This window comes from Gnatocerus cornutus, chromosome 8 (assembly GCF_029298725.1).
Source record: "Gnatocerus cornutus isolate USDA-ARS CGAHR chromosome 8, icGnaCorn1.1, whole genome shotgun sequence".
In the NCBI taxonomy this organism is placed as follows: domain Eukaryota; kingdom Metazoa; phylum Arthropoda; class Insecta; order Coleoptera; family Tenebrionidae; genus Gnatocerus; species Gnatocerus cornutus.
In genome coordinates this window covers 7601856-7624661 of record NC_142240.1, presented here as the reverse complement: position 1 = coordinate 7624661, position 22806 = coordinate 7601856, and the positions used below count along the sequence as shown (strand labels likewise).

At 30.5% G+C, this 22806-nt stretch overlaps 1 protein-coding gene across 1 annotated transcript in view; it reads right to left on the bottom strand.

Moving 5' to 3' along the window:
• Nucleotides 1–22054, bottom strand: part of LOC148169403 (G1/S-specific cyclin-D2-like) — a 36494-nt gene extending 14440 nt beyond the window's left edge. The window contains exons 1-3 of the mRNA XM_088043665.1: nt 21736–22054; nt 21470–21685; nt 6493–6649 (exon numbers count right to left, since the gene is read on the bottom strand). Coding sequence (XP_087899791.1) covers nt 6493–6649; nt 21470–21685; nt 21736–21933 — 571 coding nt within the window. The 5' untranslated portion in view covers nt 21934–22054. The remainder of the gene's footprint in view (nt 1–6492; nt 6650–21469; nt 21686–21735) is intronic.
• Nucleotides 22055–22806: the final 752 nt, after the last annotated feature.

The following is a 22806-nucleotide window of genomic DNA, read 5'->3' as shown; positions in this document are numbered from 1 at the left end:
AGTTTCACCAATTTATTCACAAAAGAGCGAAAATAATAATTCTTAAAAATTTTAGAGTTACCGTTGAAGAAATTAGTTGCTAACAAAAAAAGATTAGAGTCAAGTTTAAAAAAAATGGGTCAGTTTGCAAAATAACCGAGAATTGAAAAAAGAGAAATTATTTCATTAATATATTCGATGTAGTTTTTTAAAATTTTAGAGTTATAGGTGTAGAAATTAGATCGAAAATTATAGCCGACTTGATTTCAGAAAAATTAGAGTTAGACTTGAAGAAATTATATTGCTTCGTTCTTAATGATTTCAAAATTGAGTTATAATTAGAAAAATTAGCTCTTAAATAGTCGTGGGTTTTTTAAAATTTGAGAGTTACAGCTGAAGAATTTAGATCGCTTTGTTCGCAAAAGAGTAAAGAAGTTTGAAAACAATTCATTGGTTTGGACTTTAGAAAACTGAATTTTAGAAATTTGAGAGTTAGAGATGAAAAAGTAGTAAATCAGATCATAAAACATTCCCTAATTGTTAAAAATTTGGGAGTTATATAGCTGTAAAAACTAGATCGAAAAATACAGTCGAGTTAATTCAGCAGAAGAATGAGAGTTAGAGTTGAAGAAATTATGTCATTGTTCTAATAGTGAGAAGATATAAGTTGCGTGTTTTTCAGAATTTGAGAGTTAGCTAACAAGAAAATTAGCTCTTAAAGAAAGTCGGGGGTTTTTCGAAGTTTGAGAGTTAAAGTTAGTTGAAGAACTTTGAAGAAGTTTGAAAATTTGAGTCCTTAAAAGTTTGAGAGTTAAAGTTGAATAAATTTGATTGGTTTAAAGTGGAAAATTGAACTTATGAAAGTTTGAGAGTTAAAGATGAAAAGTCAGTTATTTCGCTTTGTTTGTAAAAGACAAAAAAAAGTTTGGGAGTTATATAGCTGTAAAAACTAGATCGAAAAATACAGTCGAGTTATTTCAGCAGAAGAATGAGAGTTAGAGTTGAAGAAATTATGTCATTGTTCTAATAGTGAGAAGATATAAGTTGCGTGTTTTTCAGAATTTGAGAGTTAGCTAACAAGAAAATTAGCTCTTAAAGAAAGTCGCGGGTTTTTCGAAGTTTGAGAGTTAAAGTTAGTTGAAGAACTTTGAAGAAATTTGAAAAATTGAGTCCTTAAAAGTTAGAGAGTTAAAGTTGAATAAATTTAATTGGTTTAAAGTGGAAAATTGAACTTTTGAAAGTTTGAGAGTTAAAGATGAAAAGTTAGTTATTTTGATTTGTTTGTGAAAGACAGTCGATAAGAGATTTCAAACTTAAGAGAAAAAGTTTCACCAATTTATTCACAAAAGAGCAAACAAAAATAATTCTTAGAAATTTGAGAGTTACCGTTGAAGAAATTAGTTGCTAGCAAAAAAAGATTAGAGTCGAGTTTAAAAAAAATGGGTCAGTTTGCGTAATAACCGAGAGTTAAAAAAAGAGAAATCATTTCATAAATATATTCGATGTAATTTTTAAAAATTTTGGAGTTATAGCTGTAGAAATTAGATCTAAAATTATAGCCGACTTGATTTCAGAAAACTTAGAGTTAGACTTGAAGAAATTATATTGTTTCCTTCTTAATGATTTCAAAATTAAGAGTTAAAATTAGAAAAATTAGCTCTTAAAAAGAGTCGCGCTTTTTTGGGAACTTGGAAATTTGAAAATTAGCTCTTAGGTAGTCCTGGGTAATTTGAGAGTTACAGCTAAACAATTTAAATCGCTTTGTTTGCAAAAGAGTAAGGAAAGTTTGAGAAATTAATAGTTATAATTGCACAATTAACTAACAAAAAGCATTCTCAACATTTTAAAATTTCAGATCAATCGCAAATTTTGTTTAAAAATTGAGAGTTAACAGGTTAACAGTAATTAAATCCCAAAAATCAGTGGACCTGATATTAGAAAAATGGGAGTTACAGTTTAAGCAGTTAGATCGGTTTGTTGTTGTTTGAGAGTTACAATTAGAAATTAGAAAAATTAGCTCTTAAATGAGACTCGCGCCTCCTTAAAAGTTTAAGAGTTAAAGTTAAAAAGTCAAAATGGTCTACTTACAAAGAGTCGGATCCATTTTGAAATATTGAGAGTAAAAATTAGCAAAGTTTGAGAATTAGAGCTGAAAAAATTAGATCACTTTCTGTTTTTTTGAGAGTTACAGTTGAAGAAATTAGATCGCGCTTATTCCAAATACAGTCGAAATCGGTTAAAAAAATGTTAGAAAAATTAACCCTAAAAGAGAATCGGGACTTTTTAAAAATTTGAGAGTTAAAATTACCTCACATGCGAGAAAAACTCTTAAATGTTAGTCACAGTTAACAAAGTTTACAAAAATTAAAGATAAAATCAGAAGAATTAGCAAAAAGTTTGAGGGTTAAAAAATTGAAAGTCAAAATAAGTTTTTTTTACATTTGAGAGTTACAGCTAAATTTTACAAAAGGGTACATAAATTAGCTTAGAAAAATTGAAGATTTTTGAAAATTTGAAAGTTTCAGCTTCACAAATTATATTCTTCTGTTCACAGAATACAATCGATAAAAAAAAGTGCAAAATGCGGAAAAGTTAACGAATAATCGCTAGCAAAAAGAGTCGAGTTTAAAAAATTGAGAGAAATTAGTTCGACAAAAAATTGAGAGTTACATTCAATGCTGGAATACAGTCCAAATCAGTTAAAAAATGTTAGAAAAATTAACCTTAAAAGAGAATTAGATCTTTTTAAAAATTTGAGAGTTAAAATTACCTCACATGCCACAAATACTCTTAAATGTTAGTCACAGTTAACAAAGTTTACAAAAACTAAATAAAAAGCCAGAAGAATTAGCAAAAAGTTTGAGGGTTAAAAAATTGAGAGTTAAAATAAGATTTTTTTTACATTTGGGAGTTACAGCTAAAGTCGCAAATTATTAAAAAATCAGAGTTAAAATTGGACAAAAGAACAAAAATGAGTATCCAGTTTCAGAGTTTGTTGACCGATCTAAACAGCTTACTAGATGAGGCGTTATGCATTGAGCGACTTATCGCTTGTAACAAACACAAGTCGGAAGTCGTAAAGTGCAGCCAAAATGAAAAACTCCAAATCCTCGTCCACGTGCTCCGAACAAAGGCATTTAAAAATGGCGTCCGATTTAAATGTCCGCGGATGGCATGTGCGCCCGCACACCTGGCGTAAATCAACGCTACGAGTCCAAAATAAAAAACACACACAGAAGGCATCTGCTGGTGAACTGGTCCAACCACCACATTGCAAATCCAACAAGATTCCCTCTCGTTCTAGTAAGAATAAAGGGTGGAATGCAACAGCGTGCCAGCACCTTGCCCCCTCAAACAAAGGCGCGCATTTGAATGTGAATGGACTTTTCGGCTGATTACGAATTTTTCTTGTGATATGGAAACATGGTGCTATTTCGATTTTTGATATGGGCGCTGGAAAAAAGAAGCATTGTGCTCCTACGGTATGTGTATCGAGTGAAATCTACAGCTGCTGGGGGAAGCCCTGTGTTTTAGGGGGACGCGGTGACACACATGCATTACTTCACAGCTGCCTATCAATTTTATATTGCCGCGGACTATGAATGGTAATTGGAGGAAAGTGGGTTTTAAACGAGTTTGGGTTAATTTGGTTATGGAGTGTCAAAGCTGAAGGAATTGGACATTCATCAAAAAAAATTAATAAAGAGGGAGACTTGAAATGTTTTGCTTCCATGATTGCAGCAGGTTAGTTAATTTAAGCAGTTTTAGGAACAACCTGCCACTTGTTGCAACAGAGTACAGCTGCAAGTATTAGAAAGCGCTCGAGAGAGGTAAAGGGCCATTGAATACTTTTAGTAAGATGAATCCCAAAAATTGGCAATAGGTGGACCAGTTCATTTTTTGGCGATATTTCTCAGAAACTGAAAGATAAGTCCACCAAATTTCGTTGTCTTATAGCGCTCAAACTGTCGAATTTAGAAATTTATTGACAAATCATGAATTTTGAGTGCTACATAGCTAAAATGAAAAAATTAGGAGAATTAGAGGGAAAAAGCAACAATTTTGAAATTTCTCATTCGCTCTGACAATGAAAATTTCCAAAATTTGTCTTTTCTGCTTTAGTTTTGTAATTTGATACGTTTAATAAGTGTCTTACAGAATCCAACTTCCACAAAGTCTACAATTTGCCTTATGAGCAAAATTGACAAAATTATAGAAAAAATGCAGAATCTTCAAAAATTTTTAAAAGCTCTGAAAATGTAATTTTTTAAAATTTCTCTTTTCTATAAATAATATTAAATTACTATATTTGACTTGTTTATTATTTGTACCAAATTACAAAATTATAGAGCAACGGACACAGATTTTAGTTTTTTTTATTTTGTAGCTAAAATAAAAAAATTTTAATACATTTTTTAATTAATTGTAACTTTGGTAATTTTAATGTCTGAATATTAAAATTTGGGGAAATTACTATATTTGACTTGTTTATTATTTGTACCAAATTACAATAGTATAGAGCAACGGACACAGATTTTAGATTTTTTTTTATATTCCAGCTAAAGTCAAAAATTTTTAACACATTTTTTAAATAGTTGTAACTCTGGTAGTTTTAATGTCTTAAGATTGAAATTTGGGAACGTTTCTATATTTGAGTTGCTTATTATTTATACCAAATTTCAAAGTTATAGAGCCACAGACACAGTTTTCGTTTTTTTTTTTTAATTTTTGAGCTAAAATCAAATAAATTTAACACTTTTTAAATAGTTTTAACGCTGGTAGTTTTAATGGGTTAACAATGAAATTTGGGGACATTACTATTTCACACGTACTTATTCTTTGTACGAAATTTCAAAATTATAGAGCCACAGACACAGATTTTGGATTTTTTTATTTTTGACCCAAAATCCAAACATTTTAACCCATTTTTTAAATAGTTGTTACTCTGGTAGTTTTAATGTCTTATTATTGAAATTTGGGGACATTATTATATTTGAGCTACTTATTATTTGTATCAAATTTAAAAATTATAGAGCAACGGACACAGATTTTCGATTTTTCAAAATTTTTTAAAAGCTCTGAAAAAGGAAATATCTATAAATAATATTGCAAATTGGCACAATTATTGCAATTTGATTGCCCCAGAAACAAAATTAATGAAAACAGGAAAAATTGCAAAATTTGTAAAAATTGATTCGTTCTAAAAATGAAAATTCTTAAAATTTGCCTGTTCAGTTCTACATATTTAAAAAAAATTATAACATATGTAAAAGACAAACAATATTAAGAAATGGTTGTAATTTCAACATAAAACAATTTTATTGTTAATAAGGGAGTTGTTTATTTCAAATTTTTCAGTTTGTTATGTCTTATTTATTATCCGCGACCTACTATTACTGTATCTTTTATATTTATTGTATTTTTAATTATTTTTTTTTCTGTTATTGTTAGGGTATTTATTACTAATTTTATGTATATAACTTTTGCTAATAAACTTTAATTCCATTTTGTACTTTGGCACCTTTAATGATTTGCCCAAAAAGAGCAATTTTAAGAAATTTTAATGTTTTAGTCTCAGAACTAATAGAATCGGAGGAAGTATAAAATTTTGGAAATTTCCGATTTGCTCTGAAAATAAAAATTGACATTGTTAGGTACTATCAGTTGCTCAGAAAGAATCACCTTCAGAAATTTTATGCTCCATGTCAAAACTAGCAGAATCAAAAATTTTTTTTTTTTAAATTTCCAAAAATTTTCTTTTCTGCTCTACAATTCTGTTACTTGACACACTTAACAAGTACCTTAAAAAAACCACCTCCACTAATTTGTCTGTTCTAGAGGCAAAATTAAAAAAAATTGAGAAAAAAATGCACTTCTACATAGAAGTTGATTAGATCTAAAAATTATATTTTTTTAAAATTACCTGTTCATCTCCACAATTTTGTAGTTTTGCCAAAAATGAGTAATTTTGAGAAATTTGATTGATCTAGCGCCAGAACCGAATCGGAAGAACAACTATAAAATTTTGAAAATTTCTAATATGCTTCAAATTTGATAGAGTTCGGTACTATCGAGTCAGCTAGAAAATTTTTTGAAAAATTTTGATAACCCCTGAAAATAAAAATTTTAAAAACTTTTCTTTTCAATTCAATAATATTGTAAGTTGGTAGAGTTAATAAATCGCTTAAGAAAACCAACTTCTACAGATTTGATTCCGCTGAAGCCCAAACTTGCAAAATCAAAGGACTAAAAATGAACTTTGAAAAAATATCATTTTTTAAAATTGGTCTGTTATGATCTAGAAGTTTAATAGTTGTTTAGGAGACCAACAGAAGGAATCCAAAAAATTAGTATCGAAAACTAATTAAAGAGGTCTAAAGCCTAAATTATTGCTAGTCCCATTCATTATAAAACTTATCTCTCCTGCCTTTGCCAATCTATCCGTTGTAACCCAATTATATCATAAAACAACATCTCCACCTTAATTGGTCAATGTCAGGTGTTCTATCTTACCTGTATAACAGATGGAAACGAGCGTATGCGCGTGCCTCCTCAACAAGTTGCTTTCGCCGCCCCACGAACACCTCTCAATAATTTGGTCGATGTAATCAAATCCGGTGATGGCAGCAACGTTCCACTTCAACTTGGACAAAACCAGAAGCTCCCAACTCTGCAAAAAAGAAACTTGTATCAACCTCAAGACCCTCTTAATTAATTATCGTTTCATTTCGCCTCCCCCTCCCCATATTCCCACAGACTTTTCGTCATTGTTTGGAAACCCTCCTTAACGGCGTTCTGATCTCCCCATCAAGATTTATAAAAGGTGTTCCGATTTTGCTCCGCTTTGTTCTCACGGGGCCGCCAGATGACCATTCAAATTTGTCGCGTAGAGCTGCGGTCGCCCCAGCACAATTAATGCTAATTTGTGGTAGTTGGAAAATGCGACATCGGGGACAATTATTGTGTGATAAACGTATGGTGCGCGATTTTATCGGGGGGTAGAAAACGAACGGAAAATTTTCTAGTTGGAGAAGTTAGGCCGAATTTGAAGGACACTGCTAACACACTGAAGAGGTTAATGCATTGCGATTAATTAATGCGGACAGATGTCGCAAACTGCTTCCGCTTGATGCAAAATTTGCCGCTGCCCCATCTCTGTCTTCAGCCCACAAAAATCTCCAAAACTTTTTTTTTAGACTAACTTTTCAAATTTTATTGGAGACGTTGTAGTAACGTTGTAGTAACCTTGGCTGTTTTCAAGGTTACAGACCTATAAACAACTATTTTTGAAACTTTCAGACTTTTAAGTTCTCAAAAAAACAAATTTTCTTAGAGTAAAATTTTCTAAAACAATAAGGAATCATTAATTTACGAATTTATTAAAGACCTTCAAATAAAAACGTCTAAAATCTCTTTAATTTTTCGATTAATTTGTAATTTGGCGTTTATTAAACACATTTGATATGATTTTATTTACCATTTAATTTTTTTTTGCAAATTTCAAACTTACAACTCGATTTAGAACAAATTTTTGAAATTCTGGTTCACTCAAACAAAAATTTTTACAATTTCGCCAGACTTTTCCATTTTTCTTAAATTTGATTACTTTAAGAAATTAGTTAAAAGTAGAAAGAAAATTTAAATGCTCCATGTCAAAACAAACAGAATCAAGAAATTTTTTTTTGGAAAATTGAAAATTGAAACTGAAAATAAAAATTTCCAAAAATTTTCTTTTCTTCTCTATAATTTTGTTACTTGACACACTTAACAAGTACCTTAAGAAAAACCACCTCCACTAATTTGTCTGTTCTAGAGGCAAAATTAAAAAAAAAAATGAGAAAAAAATTACAAAACTTCTACATTTGATATGATTTTATTTACCATTTAATTTTTTTTTTTGCAAATTTCAAACTAACAACTCGATTTAAAACAAATTTTTGAAATTCTGGTTCACTCAAACAAAAATTTTTACAATTTCACCAGACTTTTCCATTTTTCTTAAATTTGATTGTTTAAGAAATTAGTTAAAAGTAGAAGGAAAATTTAAATGCTCCATGTCAAAACTAACAGAATCAAGAATTTTTTTTTGGAAAATTGAAAATTGAAACTAAAAATAAAAACTTCCAAAAAATTTCTTTTTTGCTCTATAATTTTGTTACTTGGCACACTTAACAAGTACCTTAGGAAAAACCACCTCCACTAATTTGTCTGTTCTAGAGGCTAAATTAAAAAAATAGAGAAAAAAATTGCAAAACTTCTACATAGAAGTTGATTAGATCTTAAAAATTAGTTAAAAGTAGAAGGAGCAATAGAATTCTAGAGCAACTGAAATTTAGGAACGTCGGAATTTTTAATTTATTTATTAACTAAACCAATTTTCAAAATTCTGGAACAGAAACGGATTTTAGAATTTTTTACTTTTAAAGCAAACCGAAAAGTTTGAAAATAAAAAAAATGTATCTTTGGTTGTGATACTGCCATAGCGATAAAATTTGAAAATGTTAGTATTTTTAACTTGTTTATTAACTGTACCAAATTTCAAAATTCTTAAAAGCAGACTTGGATTTTACAAATTTCTAAGACAAACCAAAAATTTTCAAAATCCTATTAAAAAAAAATTGTATCTTTGGTTCTGTTGTTGCCACCGCGAATTAATTTATAAGATTGCCATCCATAACTCGTTTATTAAATGCACTAAATTTCAAAATTTTGAACCACAGGCTCTGATTTTATAAGTTTTATTTTTAGGGCCAACTAAAAAGTTTCGAAATTTTGTACAAAAAATTGTTTCTTTGGTTGTGCTGGTGCCACAGGGATGAAATTTGAAAATTTTACTATTTTTAACTCGTTTATTAACTGTACCAAATTTCAAAATTCTTAAACAACAGACTTGGATTTTACAAATTTCTAAGACGAACCGAAAATTTTCAAAATCCTATTTAACAAAAATTGTTTCTTCGGTTGTGCTGGTGCCACAGGGATGAAATTTGAAAATTTTACTATTTTTAACTCGTTTATTAACTGTACCAAATTTCAAAATTCTTAAAAAACAGACTTGTATTTTACAAATTTCTAGGACGACCCGAAAAATTTCAAAATCCTATAAAAAAAATTGTATCTTTGGTTGTGCTGGTGCCACAGCGATGAAATTTGAAAATGTTACTATTTTTAACTCGTTTATTAACTGTACCAAATTTCAAAATTCTTAAACAACAGACTTGGATTTTCCAAATTTCTAGAACGAACCGAAAAATTTCAAAATCCTATTTAAAAAAAATTGTTTCTTCGGTTGTGCTGGTGCCACAGGGATGAAATTTGAAAATTTTACTATTTTTAACTCGTTTATTAACTGTACCAAATTTCAAAATTCTTAAAAAACAGACTTGTATTTTACGAATTTCTAGGACGAACCGAAAATTTTCAAAATCCTAAAAAAAAAAATGTTTCTTTGGTTGTGCTGGTGCCACAGGGATGAAATTTGAAAATTTTACTATTTTTAACTCGTTTATTAACTGTACCAAATTTCAAAATTCTTAAACAACAGACTTGAATTTTACGAATTTCTAGGACGAACCGAAAATTTTCAAAATCCTATAAAAAAAATGTTTCTTTGCTTGTGCTGGTGCCACAGGGATGAAATTTGAAAATTTGACTATTTTTAACTCGTTTTTTAACTGTACCAAATTTCAAAATTCTTAAAAAACAGACTTGGATTTTACAAATTTCTAGGACGAACCGAAAAATTTCAAAATCCTATAAAAAAAATTGTATCTTTGGTTGTGCTGGTGCCACAGGGATGAAATTTGAAAATTTTACTATTTTTAACTCGTTTATTAACTGTACCGAATTTCAAAATTCTTAAACAACAGACTTGGATTTTCTAAATTTCTAGGACGAACCGAAAAATTTCAAAATCCTATAAAAAAAAATTGTATCTTTGGTTGTGCTGGTGCCACAGCGATGAAATTTGAAAATGTTACTATTTTTAACTCGTTTATTAACTGTACCAAATTTCAAAATTCTTAAACAACAGACTTGAATTTTACGAATTTCTAGGACGAACCGAAAATTTTCAAAATCCTATAAAAAAAATGTTTCTTTGCTTGTGCTGGTGCCACAGGGATGAAATTTGAAAATTTGACTATTTTTAACTCGTTTTTTAACTGTACCAAATTTCAAAATTCTTAAAAAACAGACTTGGATTTTACAAATTTCTAGGACGAACCGAAAAATTTCAAAATCCTATAAAAAAAATTGTATCTTTGGTTGTGCTGGTGCCACAGGGATGAAATTTGAAAATTTTACTATTTTTAACTCGTTTATTAACTGTACCAAATTTCAAAATTCTTAAAAAACAGACTTGGATTTTCCAAATTTCTAGAACGAACCGAAAAATTTCAAAATCCTATAAAAAAAAATTGTATCTTTGGTTGTGCTGGTGCCACAGCGATGAAATTTGAAAATGTTACTATTTTTAACTCGTTTATTAACTGTACCAAATTTCAAAATTCTTAAACAACAGACTTGAATTTTACGAATTTCTAGGACGAACCGAAAATTTTCAAAATCCTATAAAAAAAATGTTTCTTTGCTTGTGCTGGTGCCACAGGGATGAAATTTGAAAATTTGACTATTTTTAACTCGTTTTTTAACTGTACCAAATTTCAAAATTCTTAAAAAACAGACTTGGATTTTACAAATTTCTAGGACGACCCGAAAAATTTCAAAATCCTATAAAAAAAATTGTATCTTTGGTTGTGCTGGTGCCACAGGGATGAAATTTGAAAATTTTACTATTTTTAACTCGTTTATTAACTGTACCAAATTTCAAAATTCTTAAAAAACAGACTTGGATTTTCCAAATTTCTAGAACGAACCGAAAAATTTCAAAATCCTATAAAAAAAATTGTATCTTTGGTTGTGCTGGTGCCACAGGGATGAAATTTGAAAATTTTACTATTTTTAACTCGTTTATTAACTGTACCAAATTTCAAAATTCTTAAACAACAGACTTGGATTTTCTAAATTTCTAGGACGAACCGAAAAATTTCAAAATCCTATAAAAAAAAATTGTATCTTTGGTTGTGCTGGTGCCACAGCGATGAAATTTGAAAATGTTACTATTTTTAACTCGTTTATTAACTGTACCAAATTTCAAAATTCTTAAACAACAGACTTGGATTTTCCAAATTTCTAGAACGAACCGAAAAATTTCAAAATCCTATAAAAAAAATTGTATCTTTGGTTGTGCTGGTGCCACAGGGATGAAATTTGAAAATTTTACAATTTTTAACTCGTTTATTAACTGTACCAAATTTCAAAATTCTTAAACAACAGACTTGGATTTTACAAATTTCTAAGACGAACCGAAAATTTTCAAAATCCTATTTAAAAAAAATTGTTTCTTCGGTTGTGCTGGTGCCACAGGGATGAAATTTGAAAATTTTACTATTTTTAACTCGTTTATTAACTGTACCAAATTTCAAAATTCTTAAACAACAGACTTGAATTTTACGAATTTCTAGGACGAACCGAAAATTTTCAAAATCCTATAAAAAAAAATGTTTCTTTGCTTGTGCTGGTGCCACAGGGATGAAATTTGAAAATTTTACTATTTTTAACTCGTTTATTAACTGTACCAAATTTCAAAATTCTTAAAAAACAGACTTGGATTTTACAAATTTCTAGGACGAACCGAAAAATTTCAAAATCCTATAAAAAAAATTGTATCTTTGGTTGTGCTGGTGCCACAGGGATGAAATTTGAAAATTTTACTATTTTTAACTCGTTTATTAACTGTACCAAATTTCAAAATTCTTAAACAACAGACTTGAATTTTACGAATTTCTAGGACGAACCGAAAATTTTCAAAATCCTATAAAAAAAATTGTATCTTTGATTGCGATGGTGCCACAGCGATGAAATTTGAAAATTTTACAATTTTAACTCGTTTATTAACTGTACCAAATTTCAAAATTCTTAAACAACAGACTTGGATTTTACGAATTTCTAGGACAAACCGAAAAATTTCAAAATCCTATAAAAAAAATTGTATCTTTGGTTGTGCTGGTGCCACAGGGATGAAATTTGAAAATTTTACTATTTTTAACTCGTTTATTAACTGTACCGAATTTCAAAATTCTTAAACAACAGACTTGGATTTTACAAATTTCTAGGACGAACCGAAAAATTTCAAAATCCTATAAAAAAAATTGTATCTTTGGTTGTGCTGGTGCCACAGGGATGAAATTTGAAAATTTTACTATTTTTAACTCGTTTATTAACTGTACCAAATTTCAAAATTCTTAAAACACAGACTTGTATTTTACAAATTTCTAGGACGAACCGAAAAATTTCAAAATCCTATAAAAAAAATTGTATCTTTGGTTGTGCTGGTGCCACAGGGATGAAATTTGAAAATTTTACTATTTTTAACTCGTTTAATAACTGTACCAAATTTCAAAATTCTTAAAAAACAGGCTTGGATTTTACAAATTTCTAGGACGAACCGAAAAATTTCAAAATCCTATAAAAAAAATTGTATCTTTGGTTGTGCTGGTGCCACAGCGATGAAATTTGAAAATGTTACTATTTTTAACTCGTTTATTAACTGTACCAAATTTCAAAATTCTTAAACAACAGACTTGGATTTTCCAAATTTCTAGAACGAACCGAAAAATTTCAAAATCCTAAAAAAAAAAATGTTTCTTTGGTTGTGCTGGTGCCACAGGGATGAAATTTGAAAATTTTACTATTTTTAACTCGTTTATTAACTGTACCAAATTTCAAAATTCTTAAACAACAGACTTGGATTTTACAAATTTCTAAGACGAACCGAAAATTTTCAAAATCCTATTTAAAAAAAATTGTTTCTTCGGTTGTGCTGGTGCCACAGGGATGAAATTTGAAAATTTTACTATTTTTAACTCGTTTATTAACTGTACCAAATTTCAAAATTCTTAAAAAACAGACTTGGATTTTCCAAATTTCTAGAACGAACCGAAAAATTTCAAAATCCTAAAAAAAAATGTTTCTTTGGTTGTGCTGGTGCCACAGGGATGAAATTTGAAAATTTTACTATTTTTAACTCGTTTATTAACTGTACCAAATTTCAAAATTCTTAAAAAACAGACTTGTATTTTACAAATTTCTAGGACGAACCGAAAAATTTCAAAATCCTATAAAAAAAATTGTATCTTTGGTTGTGCTGGTGCCACAGGGATGAAATTTGAAAATTTTACTATTTTTAACTCGTTTATTAACTGTACCAAATTTCAAAATTCTTAAAAAACAGACTTGGATTTTACAAATTTCTAGGACGAACCGAAAAATTTCAAAATCCTATAAAAAAAATTGTATCTTTGGTTGTGCTGGTGCCACAGCGATGAAATTTGAAAATGTTACTATTTTTAACTCGTTTATTAACTGTACCAAATTTCAAAATTCTTAAACAACAGACTTGGATTTTCCAAATTTCTAGAACGAACCGAAAAATTTCAAAATCCTATAAAAAAAATTGTATCTTTGGTTGTGCTGGTGCCACAGGGATGAAATTTGAAAATTTTACTATTTTTAACTCGTTTATTAACTGTACCGAATTTCAAAATTCTTAAACAACAGACTTGAATTTTACGAATTTCTAGGACGAACCGAAAATTTTCAAAATCCTATAAAAAAAATTGTATCTTTGGTTGTGCTGGTGCCACAGGGATGAAATTTGAAAATTTTACTATTTTTAACTCGTTTATTAACTGTACCAAATTTCAAAATTCTTAAACAACAGACTTGGATTTTCCAAATTTCTAGAACGAACCGAAAAATTTCAAAATCCTAAAAAAAAAAATGTCTCTTTGGTTGTGCTGGTGCCACAGGGATGAAATTTGAAAATGTTACTATTTTTAACTCGTTTATTAACTGTACCAAATTTCAAAATTCTTAAAAAACAGACTTGGATTTTACAAATTTCTAGGACGAACCGAAAAATTTCAAAATCCTATAAAAAAAATTGTATCTTTGGTTGTGCTGGTGCCACAGCGATGAAATTTGAAAATGTTACTATTTTTAACTCGTTTATTAACTGTACCAAATTTCAAAATTCTTAAACAACAGACTTGGATTTTCCAAATTTCTAGAACGAACCGAAAAATTTCAAAATCCTAAAAAAAAAATTGTATCTTTGGTTGTGCTGGTGCCACAGGGATGAAATTTGAAAATTTTACTATTTTTAACTCGTTTATTAACTGTACCGAATTTCAAAATTCTTAAACAACAGACTTGAATTTTACGAATTTCTAGGACGAACCGAAAAATTTCAAAATCCTAAAAAAAAATGTTTCTTTGGTTGTGCTGGTGCCACACAGATGAAATTTGAAAATTTTACTATTTTTAACTCGTTTATTAACTGTACCAAATTTCAAAATTCTTAAAAAACAGACTTGGATTTTACAAATTTCTAGGACGAACCGAAAAATTTCAAAATCCTATAAAAAAAATTGTATCTTTGGTTGTGCTGGTGCCACAGGGATGAAATTTGAAAATTTTACTATTTTTAACTCGTTTATTAACTGTACCGAATTTCAAAATTCTTAAACAACAGACTTGAATTTTACGAATTTCTAGGACGAACCAAAAATTTTCAAAATCCTATAAAAAAAAACGTTTCTTTGGTTGTGCTGGTGCCACAGGGATGAAATTTGAAAATTTTACTATTTTTAACTCGTTTATTAACTGTACCAAATTTCAAAATTCTTAAACAACAGACTTGAATTTTACGAATTTCTAGGACGAACCGAAAAATTTCAAAATCCTAAAAAAAAAATGTTTCTTTGGTTGTGCTGGTGCCACACAGATGAAATTTGAAAATTTTACTATTTTTAACTCGTTTATTAACTGTACCAAATTTCAAAATTCTTAAAAAACAGACTTGGATTTTACAAATTTCTAGGACGAACCGAAAAATTTCAAAATCCTATAAAAACAATTGTATCTTTGGTTGTGCTGGTGCCACAGGGATGAAATTTGAAAATTTTACTATTTTTAACTCGTTTATTAACTGTACCGAATTTCAAAATTCTTAAACAACAGACTTGAATTTTACGAATTTCTAGGACGAACCAAAAATTTTCAAAATCCTATAAAAAAAAACGTTTCTTTGGTTGTGCTGGTGCCACAGGGATGAAATTTGAAAATTTTACTATTTTTAACTCGTTTATTAACTGTACCAAATTTCAAAATTCTTAAACAACAGACTTGAATTTTACGAATTTCTAGGACGAACCGAAAAATTTCAAAATCCTAAAAAAAAAATGTTTCTTTGGTTGTGCTGGTGCCACACAGATGAAATTTGAAAATTTTACTATTTTTAACTCGTTTATTAACTGTACCAAATTTCAAAATTCTTAAAAAACAGACTTGGATTTTACAAATTTCTAGGACGAACCGAAAAATTTCAAAATCCTATAAAAACAATTGTATCTTTGGTTGTGCTGGTGCCACAGGGATGAAATTTGAAAATTTTACTATTTTTAACTCGTTTATTAACTGTACCGAATTTCAAAATTCTTAAACAACAGACTTGAATTTTACGAATTTCTAGGACGAACCGAAAATTTTCAAAATCCTATAAAAAAAAATTGTTTCTTTGGTTGTGATGGTGCCACAGCGATGAAATTTGAAAATGTTACTATTTTTAACTCGTTTATTAACTGTACCAAATTTCAAAATTCTTAAACAACAGACTTGGATTTTCCAAATTTCTAGAACGAACCGAAAAATTTCAAAATCCTAAAAAAAAAATTGTATCTTTGGTTGTGCTGGTGCCACAGGGATGAAATTTGAAAATTTTACTATTTTTAACTCGTTTATTAACTGTACCAAATTTCAAAATTCTTAAACAACAGACTTGGATTTTCCAAATTTCTAGAACGAACCGAAAAATTTCAAAATCCTAAAAAAAAAATTGTATCTTTGGTTGTGCTGGTGCCACAGCGATGAAATTTGAAAATTTTACTATTTTAACTCGTTTATTAACTGTAAAATTTAGAAAAATATTTTTGAAATTTCAAAATAAGTATTTTCAACTTAGAATTTATTCTTTCAATTCATTCACATTTTGTTAAGCTTATGAAAAAGTACTCACCACAGCTTGACAACAAACTTTCAAACAAATTAAATAACTAATTTAAATTAATAAAACATTTTGGTTTAAAAAAACGATTTTATAAAATCTAGCTCGCTTTTGCAAACTAAAGAAATTGTACAATAAATAAACAATTTTTCAATAAATTTTTTATCTCCGGCTAAACTTTTCTTAATTAACTTTTTTTTATAAAATCCGTTGTATCAAAAATTTTGCAAATTAGTTTGCGCAGTATATTTGTATGTATAAACTGGTAATATTAAGAACCTTTGAAAATTTTAAAATAGTCACGCATTAAAAGAATTGTTTTTTGAAAAAATTGTTCAATAATTTTGGTTCTCTCAAAAACCAAAAACTATCGTTTGTTCAGTAATTCTGCAAGTTAAGAGTGCGACTATGTAACAAAAATGTAACGAAAGTATGTATATTTATAAATAAATTTCAAAATGTTAAATAACTTAATTTTAATGGTTCCAAGAAGTGCGCCGTTGAAACTGCTTCTAGACGATCGTTTTATCCAGAAAAAACGCGAATCGTGAGAACCGCGCGTTTCTCCCCCATTTCCTCAAGTTTTGCTCTAAATAATAATACAGAAAACCCTAACGACACCACTTCAAGCCTCACTACGTCCGATGGCCTGCCTCAACGGTCAAAGAGCAGGTCGCGCCGGTAAAATTCCCGTGTGAGAACAGACACCTTTGTCATCGATTCCAGTACGGGCCCGTTGCGCCAGAGGGGACAAACAAGGGTCCCAAAAAGGACCGGAACCATAAAGAAAAGTTTCTGGTTCTTCCCATCCAGCTTCCGATTATTACCATACTCATAATACACATAATAAGCATGACCCGATTATTAGTGAATCGGAAAATGTGGGGAGGAAGATATCGCATCATATCTTGGGGCACAGGATTCAGGGTGGTTGCGCACCCCTTTATTGGTGGCACCTACACGACCAATTTGCGGTTAGAGAGTAGTCGCAGTTTACGGAAGCGACAATCAAAATAATAACCGGACAATGCCGATGTCTTCGAGGTAAGATGAGCAGATAATACGTCCGGATGTTAATATCAAGAAATTTGTTACATCCTTCCAAGGCGCACGAAGAAAGGAAGTGGACAGGAGAGCGCGCATTACCTCGACAATGATCGCAATATTTCAATAACCATTTCGGTTTTTCCAAGAAAGAAAAGAGGTCAGAAAAATATAAACCGAGAACTTCACAGAACCTGGAAATATCAGGCAATCAATAGTTATTTGTTTCACTAGGCTAGAAAATGGTCTTTTGGAAATGCAAGGAAAGTATTGAAATCCGAGCATTTCCAAAACATTGTCTAGCTGTGTCAAACACGAAATTTTGTGCGCCGACAATTATTAATAGTTATTTATTTTGACTTTGGTTTGAATTTGAAACGTCATTCCCTCATTTAGGGAAATTTCATCAGCTGGGAAATAGGTTGGTAGCACCACATTCAAATCAAACGATTGCAAATTAATTTAAATTCAAATGTGTTTCAGCAAAATTTTGTGGTATTTTTACGTAATTAATTTACCTTTATTATTTTCGATGGTCATTGGCCTCCAAATCTGCACACAAATTGACACAATTGACATTTATGCAGCGCTGCCAACTTGCAAAATAAAACCAACTATTTGAAATGTCACGTTTGACTGCCTATAGATTCAAAAGGTGATTCAAGTCACGTCGTAGATTGAAACAGTCTTATTTATGTCAAGCGACAGACAGAATTTTGTTGCATCAATTGATTGTGAAACTAACAAATAAAGTCAAACCCAAAGCGCGAGTTTCGAAAATTTAATTTGCAAACATTGATGAAGTACCAAGTGTTCCGCGGATTGCTGAACATAAGAAATTTGAATTTTACTTTTTTCCTGCTCTGCCGAACCCTCAAATTAAATTTGGTTACAGGCGGATTGTGCTTTACAGAAGAGCTATTTTTAGACTTCTGTTATTACAGCATTGGTAAAAAATTTAATAAAAAAAAAAGAAAAATTTCAAATTTACCGCCCGAAACTTCGAAGGTTGTGGCTGCAAACTGAAGATATGTCACTGTGTAAAGTCGAATTACGCCTAAAACAAGCTTTTTACTGCAAATGTGTTGCTATCCACGCACATGTAAATTTAAAAAATTAGGTTAGATTAGAAAATGGTGTGACAGCTGTCAAATTTTCAGGTCAGTTCAACACTTTTTTGATTCAATTTTTGATTAATAATGCCACAATAAAATTGGATGATAAATGAATTAAGAACTTCTTAAAGCACGATTCACAATTAATAAAATTTAATTTTTATTTTCATATTTTATTTCCCTATGTTCAGCAATCCGCGGAAGATCTGATACAAACGCAAAAAAATATTTTTTTTCTAACTTTCTAACTTTTCAGTGTTGACAAGTTGTCAAGTTAATTACTATTATGCCTACAGCCGCGGCCAAAAAATTTTAGATACGTTTGTCATAAAATCAGCATCCTTTATGTATTTAATCATTACTCTCAGTTTTGACAGAAATAATTGAAATTTGCATGACAAATTGACAGTAATGCATAGACTAAACTAAAATGTCAATAAAATGATTTGGCCGTCACTGTTTAGTTCTGCAAAACCGGAAGATTAAAAACGTCGAAAGTGCGGCTCATTGCTATCAGTCCACTCTCCTGTGTAAATTTTCGAAAATTCTTGGGTGTAAATCAGGCTTTCAATTCTTTAGGGAGAAAATTAGGGGAAAATTGAATGCAGCGATTTTTGAGGTTAACACGTTGTCAAAGTTGAGTGTATAATTCAATATTTAATTAAAAATTTTGCTGCAAAAGAAAGATTTCAATAAAGATTTAACAAGTTCTGTCAATCTAGTGCACAACGATTAGCTTCTGCGCATGCCACAGTTAGATCAACGTCAGATGCTATTGCTGCCAACTATTATTAATAAAAATCGCTAGGGGCTGCTGCCAACTTAACTTTTTAATGAGTGGACCGATAGTAATGAGCTCTGGTATATTTATTTTGAAAATACAAAATGGAGACTGTCACAAGTGTAAAAAAGTAGGGTTACAAATTCTTAACGACATTTCTGTAATAATTTTATTACGTGACAGTTTTAGTTTGGTAATAATCCAAGCAAATTTTATGTTCTTGGCAGCAGAGATTTGGAATGGTTTGGGGCCAATTTTAATCTTGTCAACCTCAACATTCACTACTACAAGGTGTTTATAAATGTTTCTAACATCAAGGGTGGCTATGAAATGTCAAAGAAATTTGCCGCTCATTACAAATGCGGGTTTCGATTTTTCAACTGTCATTTGCAGTTAACCTCAAACATGGAGCACAGTAAGTTTTGAGAAATAAACTGTTCTAGTTGTGGTTTAAAACCTGAAAATCAAAAACTTGGACACAAAACTGTAACTTCGTTGACGTAAGTCACATTGTAATTTTCAAGATAGTTGACGTTGATTCACTATGAAAACAAAGCGGCAAAATAGTGCGTGGCAGGAATTCCAGAGCCACCCTTGATGCTAGAAACATTTATAAACACCTTGTACAAACGACTATTCGGGTGGAGGGCTCTATTTTGCACTTTTAAGTTGTTTTTTTTTCATCTAACAGTTACTAATAATTAATCTTAAAATCCAGTAATAAAGTAAATATTACTTTATTAGGATTTTTAATTGTATTTGCTAGTCTATGGTAATTCAACAAAAAATCGCATATCCAATTTTACTTTAAAGGGTCATTTTAAAGTAACAAATTCGTAAAAAATACCAGCAAATGTAACTACAGCCGCGGACACAAAATCTTAGACGTCATTTTTCTGACATTTCAAAAATTTGAGTGTAGTTTGTGCATTACTGTCATTGTCATTACTGTCAATTCAGAATTGTCATGACTGAAGTATTTAAAGCCGATAAAATTAGAATAGTAAGTTACTTTATAACTTTTTATGGTGAAAACAAAGTAAATTTTACTGCTCCTTGACACTTTACAGTAAATATTACTTTAAATTATTTTTTGAAGAGATGTTTACGTAATTATTACCTATTAATAGTAGCTCTTACTTTACCTATGGTACTTTGTTTGCTACTTGGGAAAATTTCAATAACCAAATTTGAGTACACTTGCGGTCATAAACTTTGGACAAGATTTTTACTGACGCCAAGAAAAACAAATGTAAATCGTAATTTAATGTTATTTCAAAATGTCAATAAAATGAAATAAATCAGTCCCGACTGTATGACCAAAAGTGTACCTGCAATTTTTGACATTTTAAAAAGTTTTCACTGTCATAATAAAAACAGACCGTTCCATGTCTTTTAGGTCCGAAATTTTCTGACCATAACTGTTTATTAAAAATATATTTTATTTTGGATGTAATTTAATTCTAAATTTTAATTATTGTCAAAGTTAAATCACTTTCATAACATGCTGATACATGCTTTACTGTCATTTTGATTTGATTTTGAACTTCAAAATTGTTTTTTTGACATTTCACACTTGACAGTTGACATTGTCCACAATTTTATAACCGGAAGTGTACTAATATTAATTTTCAAACATATCATGTGAGCCACAAAATTTTTGTTAAGGGTAGGCCATGAAAGAGAGAGACAAAAATAGAAGTCATGTCGGAGTGAAATTTAGTTTTGATATAACTTCAATTTTTTGATTAAAATATGTTACATTACGAGGTGCAAATAAGAGAAAATGTATCGTGTGACTCTGCAGAATCAATAATGTATTGAAAACTAATTGAAATTAAATCAAATGACAAATGTCAAACTACTGTCAAATTTTTTCTCGAAATTTTGTCAAAGCCTACCCTAAATAAAAAATTTGTGGATCACATGTTATCAAAGTGACGCTAGCGCATGACCTACTGAAATTTTGAAAATGTCAAAAATGACCAAAATATTATGCTCGCAAACGTATAGACGTATTAAGTTTTAAAATCTTAAAAACTATCCAACAAAGGTCACACATTTTGAAATTTTTCTTGTGTCATTCGTTCCTCATCAGCAATGTCAAAATTAACAAATGTCAAATTCTAAGGGATGCCAATCGTGTCATCTTAAAATTTCCAAAGTGAATTCAGTTATAAGATTCTAACCATAAATAAAGAAATAACTCTCAAAGTGGACACTTTGACTAAAACGACAGTAATTTTCATTTTAAGACTGCAATCAAAAGTTTGTATTCTCGGAAATTTTTACAATCTGCCTCAGAAACTTTCAAAATTGTAAGAATTTCAAAGTACTGTCTTAAATACTTGTCGAAAAAACTGTCAAAACTGCATAAAATTGTATTGACATTCAATAAATTGCATAATTGTCATGCCAACTTACCACCATCATCTCATAGCTGACGCTGTAGTCCGTATAGGCACAAAGTAAGTCAATGGGTAAAAGATTCGTGCTTCTAACCTTGGAAGCAATGAGCAAACAGGTGGCTCCAAGAAGCTGCAACTGCTGTCTTTTGATGTCGCACACACAAAGGAAGCGATCCATCAAATTAATCGCCAAAGGTAAGATTTGATCCTCACACATTTGCTCTTCGCAAACCTAAAATCAATCGAAATGAGTACCTTTCCGACGTCATCTCCAAGAAGTACCTCCAGCATCCACGTCGCCACGACTTTCCTCATGAACGGCTCAATGTCAGTTTGGACATTCTGGAAGTAGTTGGTGTGAGGAGTATACAACATCTCGTCGCTCAACAAGTGTTTCATAACTCGGAAGTCGTTGAAGATGTTTGGGTCTTTGGGAGCGTAATTGGGGGCGGTGAATTTCTCAGTACAGGCAAGATCCATTGTAAACAAATCTAACACAACAAGCTCATTCACGTGGTTAGCGCGCACTGAGTTGAACGGACACTTCTTCCTGCGTTCAACGGTCTTTCGCAACTGGTGGAAACGTGAAAGCTGTCGAGGGAGGAGTAATGTTGATACACGTGTGGTGGGCGCGCATGCGAAGTGGAGGGAAACGACACCTGGGCTGGTGGACAGGAAGACCTGCACCTCGAGTTCCACTCTTTCTACCTGTGTAAACATCTGCTACATTTCATAATAATCTCGTTTGTTGCGAGGTTTATCAAGTCGGGTTTTGTTTGGGTGTACAAGTTTGAGCTGGAATGGGTTTTATTTTTCAGAATGTGGAATTACATAGTTGAAAGTGCTAAACATTCAAAACATTGCGAAATTTAACAATGTGCTGCCAATTCAAAATGATATATATATATATATATTTTTTCTAAAGTCCTGTATGATAATAACTGATAAATTGATAAGATATATTAGACTACTATAAATATGGATGAGCGTACCTGAAGGGGGGATGTAGGGGCGGTTGCCCCTCCTTTACCGATAAAGATGAACTAACTAGGTCAAAAATTCAAAAATGTCAATGATCCAAAAATTCAATATGGAGCCAAGATTTGAACGTACAACCGGCAACGGTGCCTAGGGAGATTTTTGGTGAGAAAATAATTGTCAAATTTTTGACATTTCTGAAAATTACGCACTGTTTCCGTTAAAAACGTTTTTGGCCTCATGAATTGTAAACGTCAAATTAACATTCAATTGACATCTTCGAAAACACTAGATTTACAAGCGCCCTGGACGTTTACACACGCCGTGCGGTAAAAATTGCCCAAATCGTCTGCTCTTCAGATGCGTTTATAAATT